We start from the raw sequence: 6,761 nt of genomic DNA on the forward strand, positions 1-6,761 counted from the left end.
AGGGATGGGGGAGAAATTAATTCACTTCTTATGAATCCTGCACATGGTTTCCTCCAATGATCCCTTATCAATTTCCCATATCCTATCAGGTTTCAGTTATCATAATTCATAAGATCCAGAGGAAACCATATCCATATGATTTAGAGGAAAAGTGAATGCCCATAGGTCCTTATCAAAACATGAGCCACGTGGTTTTCGTCCTCACTCCAGTTCCCAAATTCAGTGGCTACAGGCTGTCTCAGCAATAGGACATTTCCAAAAGTCAGCCAACAAATGAAACATGTATGAGTTGGACCAGGAAGGGGACATTTAAACAATTCAGAAATACCAGGGAATACTATGCACAGTAGTTCAGTTCAACCATTCTTTCGAAAATTGTCCAAATTAATGTTTGCTTCAATCCCTCATTATTTCTCCCTTGTTCCTTCTTTAACCAACAAACAATCATGTTTCCATAAATTACTCTCATTTTTTAGGAAAGAACAAGATGTCGAATGCTACATGTTTCACTGAATTTTTTCTTCTGGGATTTTCTGAATTTCATCAATTGAATATGGGATTTTATATTTTTCTGCTACTGATGTACCTTCTGTCACTTATGGGAAATTCCTTAATAATCATAGTTGTTTCCATGGAACCCATGCTCCATACTCCAATGTACTTCTTCCTCCTCAACTTATCCATGACTGAGATTTGTATCACAACAACAGAGATTCCAAAGATGCTGGTCAATGGCTTCTCTGGAAAGAACACCATCTGCTTTGCATGCTGCATGGCCCAAGGTTTCATGGTCTTCACCATGGGAGCTGTGGAGTTCATCACCCTCACGATCATGTCTTTCGACCGCTACGTAGCCATCTGCAAACCTTTACATTATCAGACCATTATGACTAGTGGGCTCTGTCTCAGTCTGTCTTTGCTGGCTTGGTTGGGTGCATTTGGACTAATACTGCCTCAATCATTAGTAGTGTGGTCTTACCCGTACTGTGGTCGCAAAGTCATTGACCACTTCTTTTGTGACGTTGGTCCAGTTTTGCAGTTGGCTTGTGCTGATACAAGGGTGATTGAGCTAATAGGGTTCCTTTACGGTGCCACTATAATGTGGGGTTCCTTTGGGGTTTCCCTGGTTTCATATGTGCGCATTATATTCACTATAATTCGGATCCCTTCTGCCACCAGGCAGTCCAAAGCCTTTGTCACCTGTGCCTCCCATCTCGCTGTTGTAACCATTTTTTATATAGTACTTATGTTTATGTACCTGAGGCCTTCAACTCATGGGGACATCCAACTAAATAAAATGTTGTCTCTTGTGCACACAAGTTTCATCCCCATGTTAAACCCTTTCATCTACACCATCCGGAACACTGATTTCCAAGCAGCTCTATGGAAAATAGTGACAAAAACAAAGAAGAGTTTCTAAGATGGTGCATTAAAAGTCTTGCATTCCCACCACTTCTTCCCCTAAACAGAATTGCATTGCTTTCTCTTCTGTCTGTTGTAATATGACTCAGTGGCAGGTGTTGTATATGGATATTTGAATCTCCATGAACTGTGTGATAACGAACACAAGTATCTTGCATATGATAATGCATTGCTTCATATATGGATGCCCGCAGATGTTCATGGTCATTTATGTATATCTACCTTATATATATCTACCTTTTATGCATTGCAGATCTCCATCCTAGAGCTACAACTGGGGAACCAGGAGCTATTCTTTTTTTAAGGTAATGTAGAACAGGCAACTGTACATTCCACACCTCATCAACAAACCTTTGTTCTTCAAGATGTGGGGATGAAACATCTGCCAATGAAAACCCAAGCTCTAAGAATTCGTACAACCCAATGTTCCAACCCTCAGCTGCGTATATTTTCCACGATCCTTCTAGCTCTCCTCTCTCTTGCTGAAGAACACTCTGCTAGTTTGTAGTGATCAGTTTTTGGGGAGAAGTGTACACCTATCAGTGAAATAAACTCTACTCCTCCACTCAGGCTGATTCTCCATGCGGCATAGAAAGGGACACTTTTCTCCCTTTTGCCTTAGAGTTCCAAATGTCTTGAACCGGTCTTCAAGATGGTTATGTCTATTGTTTGCTCAAGTTGTCTTTCATTTCTGTTCTTCAAACATCTTGGCTCATAAGCAGCCAGTTCTTCAAACTAGACCTCAGTGAGGTAGTTCCCTGATTAAGACTTTTGAATGGAATTATCCATAGCAACAGCCACTGGTTTCAACGCGGTGGGTACAACCAGACAAGCAAAGTCCTGCTCCTTGTCTGTGTGTGTGTGTGTGTGTGTGTGCAAGTGCGCGTGTGCATGCCAGGCAGTTGATACCTGCTAAAAAAGGGTGCTTTGATCAACCAAGTGTGTCTGCCGTTTGGAAGCTAATGACATCACTGCAAATGCCCCTGGTTCTGAATTCTCTGATGATACTATTAGGCTTGGTGTGGGACTGAATCAAGATATTATAATGTAAGCTCAGAAGTTCTCTTACTTGGATCACAACCATCACCACCTCCCCTTTGGATTCCTCCGGGCTACCTTTCTCCTTTGAACCTGGTCGACCTTCCTGTCTGAGTTTTAAATATAGCTCTGTCTCTCCAGCCAGTCTTCAATTGTTTGGACTCCAAGCAGCTGATAAGCTGCAAAATATAAACAAAGACTTAAATAATGATTATACTGGGGTCTCTCTTACAGGTATGCCTATATGGGCAATGTTCATTGGCTTCTCAAAACAATTAAAAGGCATCTAGTTGGGTCTGGGGCATCTCTTTGGAAATTTAATTTGGCAATCTAATTCAATTCAGTCATCTCCAAACTGAATTATCCAATCAAAGCTTCAGACTGTCCTAATGGAGAATCCAATGGCTGAAGTCCTGAGATATCAGGATGGGTTTCTGTTCATAGGGCAAACTGAATGAAGGAAAAGCATATCTTCCTCCTCTTGTGTTTCCCTTCCCTGGCTGCATCCTTTTCTCCCAATTCCGTCTCACTGCAACCTGCAGAAGGCCCTGGGACTCAATGGGAGATCAAATGCTCAAATCAAAGATGAGCCAAGCGAAGGAGACAAATAGCTTTGTCCCCCTAGCCAGCCACAGCCATACACTCAAAAGAACTCCCACATATTTCTGATCTGTCTCCTGGAAATGCCAAAACAATTTTTAACCTGGTAGGATATAAGGGAAGAAACCACTGAGTTTTCATGTCAGCATGACTGATGGAGCAAATGTGCCAAAAGAAGCAAATGTACAGAGCGTTTGGCTCACTCAAACTCTCTTCAAATGAGGAAGTGAAGCTAAGCCATGGAATGAAGAAGGAAAAACCCACCAACCAGAGGTATTGAACAAGGTAGGTTGGGTCTCCTCCAAGTTATTGTGCAGCAGCAGACCCAAATTTGGTCATTGTGTAACTTGCACAATAGTTGGTGGCAGTATCTTCTATTTTCAGAGCATCTATCCTTAGCTGTGCGGTTGAACCATGAGTGGAAGGAGTAACATGGCCCTTAAATTCATTGGCAGGTTATGGGTCATATCCAGTCCTAAAGGATGTGATAAAGACAGGTTTTTTTCCTGTTAGATTGATGAATCCAGTTCATATGGTAGCTGTTGATATTATGTCCTGACACCTTGCAAGTCAGAGTAATGTGGGTCCCTGGGAATGCAAATGCATCAGGAGGCTGGGTCAAAGTGATCAGGGCAGAAACACCTTCTGAAAAAAAGGGGAACATGAGAGCATTGAAAAATAATACAAAATGCAGAAATATAACACCCATATCGCTTTCTTTCTGAATTCCTATTCTGTCCACATGTTACATCCTTACTCTAAGATTCAAGGCAATGTGAAGAATCTCATGGATGACTGTGTCCAAACCTTAGCACCTTCCAGATGTAAGGATTTCAAGTCTCAGAAGTCCCCAGTGAGTGTGGCCATTGCTGAGAATTCTGGGAGATGGTCTATATAGTTGCCAAGGTTGGATAACTACCATTGAGAATTTTCTGTGTTAAATTTACCTAGCAGCAGATCTATATGGGAAAAAATATTTAGGTTATAGAAAAGGAAAAAGCACTTGTCATAGTAGGAAGCCTTAGAGCTGGGGAAGGAAAAATGGATGTTCAAATTTCATAGTAAGGTGCTGAAGAGCTACACATCAGAGATAACACCCTCATTGTAATTTCAATTTTAGTTTCAATGTTTGCTTCATTACAGAGGAATCATAATATTTACTGGGAAATATATTAACTGACAAAGTAAGCTTGCAAAAAAATAAAAATAAAAATTGTTACTTACCAGCCAAGAAGACCAAATAGCAAGGCTAATATAATCAAAGTGTTTCATAATTTCAGATGGATCTTTTCTTTGAATTCAGGGACTTAGTGGTTCAACAACTGGAAGGTTTGACAGTGAATTCTTATGTAATCCATGTCATGCAAATTAGTCTGCATTTCAGAAATGTTCTTCCTCCTATCATTTGAATTCCATTACCATCTCTCTATCTATAGAAGAACATTAGCTGCATTCCTCAGATCAGTGGAGAAACAAGAACTTCTTACTGTTACTTGTTAGTAGGGAAGCTGGCTATCATTTTTCCCCATTCCTCGTATATTCCATGTCCTCAGTTTTCAACTGGTTCAGCCTTAATATTTTATACTTATATGTGGATATACAAAATGTAAACTCAATCAAACCTTTTTTAAAGGAAAGAATAAAACATACATAAAAAGGGATAAGAAATCCATGTTGGGCAGGTGAGTGGACCACTGGGAGAAAGTTTTGGGTGTACCACAGTCAATGCCTAGGACTTCAGAGTGGACCACTTTTTTTCACATCACATCTATTTATTTCTTTTAAACTTTGTTTGGCCTCTGAGAACAAGAGACATAGAATCATGCAATTATGGAATTGTAAAGTTTTCTATATAGTTAAACAAAAGCCGGGCATCTGCAACTTATGCCCATGAATTCTGGTTCTGTGGCAATGGAAAATAGTTCCTGACTATTTTTCCTGATTCTAAGTGTGATCTCACTAGTGCAGAGTAGTGAGGAGTAAACACTTCATACTTAGTGAAGTGTCACAATAGTCACACGAGGATGTTACCAGAACAACGATGCATTGGATGCAAAGTTTTCTTACACTTTCTTTTTGGTCTTTGTGAAAATAACACACACATACACGGGCACATTTGCAACCAAAAGGTAATTTAGCACTACCATTTTGGGGGGCTCTGGTTGCTTCAGCAAGGAACTTGAGAACCTGTATGGACCCCACAGGCTAAGGGTTATCCTCCCCATTGTATGAAATGCTTAGCCAATAGCTTAGTAGTAGCACACCAGTGGGAAGAGAAAAACTTGTATCCCAGAGTTCTGATGCCGAAGTTGAAATAACCTGGTTCCTTACACCACTCCCCACACTTTTTAAAAAATATTTGTTTTACATATCATTTGAATAAAAGGGGATGCCTTCTCATGGATAAACCCTTCTCTGGTGGGATGTAGGTTTATCGAACTTGTAATCTATCTAGGCCAAACAGATGACCTTTTATGGTGGACCAACTAAAGCAGGGGGATCCCGATCCATTCCCAGCACTCTGTGGCTGTTTCCTATTGTTCCATCTGGGATACTAGCAAAAAGCCTCTTTCCTCTTTCTGTGAGAAGGTGTGCTTATTGATTACTGCTTACTTAATCGCCATACAAATCCTTTACCCCGTGCAAGATTCAATGTAGCATCTCCGAAAGATGATCATTCAGCCTGTGTTTGAAGACCTTTACTGAAGGAAAATTCATCACAACACGTGACATCTTGTTTCACTGGCTAACAGTTCATACAGTGAGGAAGCTTCTCATGTCTAGCCTAAACCTGCTTTCTTGTAGTTTTAACCCACTGCTACCTCTAGGTCAATATAGAACAAGTCCATTCCCTGTTCTATAGGACAACCCTTTAATTTTAATAGAATGCTATGATACATGATTTGAATATGTAGGAATATCCACCTGAAATGTATTCATCTTGACTGAGATAATATTTGGCTTCTGTTCTTATTAAAAACACATTCCATTTATATATATCTGACATCCAGGTGGCCCATATTCTTCAGCTGAGAAATTCTGAATTTTTTTTCCCCTAGAGAATGAGTCCAGAAACCAGTCTTCAAGAGAAGTATTGAAAGGAATGTGTGTGTGTGATCAACCACAAAGAGCAATGATCAAGTTCGACAGGGCATCTGCCTTTGCCTATCAGAAGGTCTACTAAGCAGAAAATCTCAGGAGCTGGGATAGAATAAGGGTCATGTCCTTAGGCTGGTTATTGGCTGCTTCACTTTGGTGGGTTTAGTTTCTGGTCAGCTGCCTTCTTTTTCTTCTTGATATATTTGTTTTTCTTTTAATTTTTACCTGTCATCTGCCTAGAGTCACTATGGAGTCAGGTGGCCTCAAAATTGAAATTAAATAAATAAATTTATAAAGCTTGCTCCCTGATGCATCAAAAGAGAGGATTAAATGCACTAGATGAGAAGTCCAGTGAAACTGGTTTTCCTTAATTTTAGAGGGAACTCTTAGTGCAGGTGGCAATATGTGATCAACCGTGTCTGACTTCACATATTTAAGCAGGGTTGAACTTGCTTAGCTGGGAGATCACTGGTCAAAAATAATGATGGGGAAGGGGTAGAGGAAGGAGAAGGAGAAGGAGAAGGAGAAGGAGAAGGAGAAGGAGAAGGAGAAGGAGAAGGAGAAGGAGAAGGAGAAGGAGAAGGAGACAAATTCCACATTGT

At 40.4% G+C, this 6,761-nt stretch overlaps 1 protein-coding gene across 1 annotated transcript; it reads left to right on the top strand.

Annotated features, from left to right (window-relative positions):
* Positions 1–487: 487 nt before the first annotated feature.
* Positions 488–1,420, top strand: LOC103059944 (olfactory receptor 6X1-like). Its single transcript, XM_007441823.2, has one exon. It carries the CDS (start codon positions 488–490, stop codon positions 1,418–1,420), a length of 933 nt encoding a protein of 310 aa, XP_007441885.2.
* Positions 1,421–6,761: the final 5,341 nt, after the last annotated feature.

This window comes from Python bivittatus, unplaced genomic scaffold, assembly GCF_059951505.1.
Source record: "Python bivittatus isolate LINGU-HERP-01145 unplaced genomic scaffold, Pbiv_v1 ctg000430_np1212, whole genome shotgun sequence".
In the NCBI taxonomy this organism is placed as follows: Eukaryota; Metazoa; Chordata; class Lepidosauria; order Squamata; family Pythonidae; genus Python; species Python bivittatus.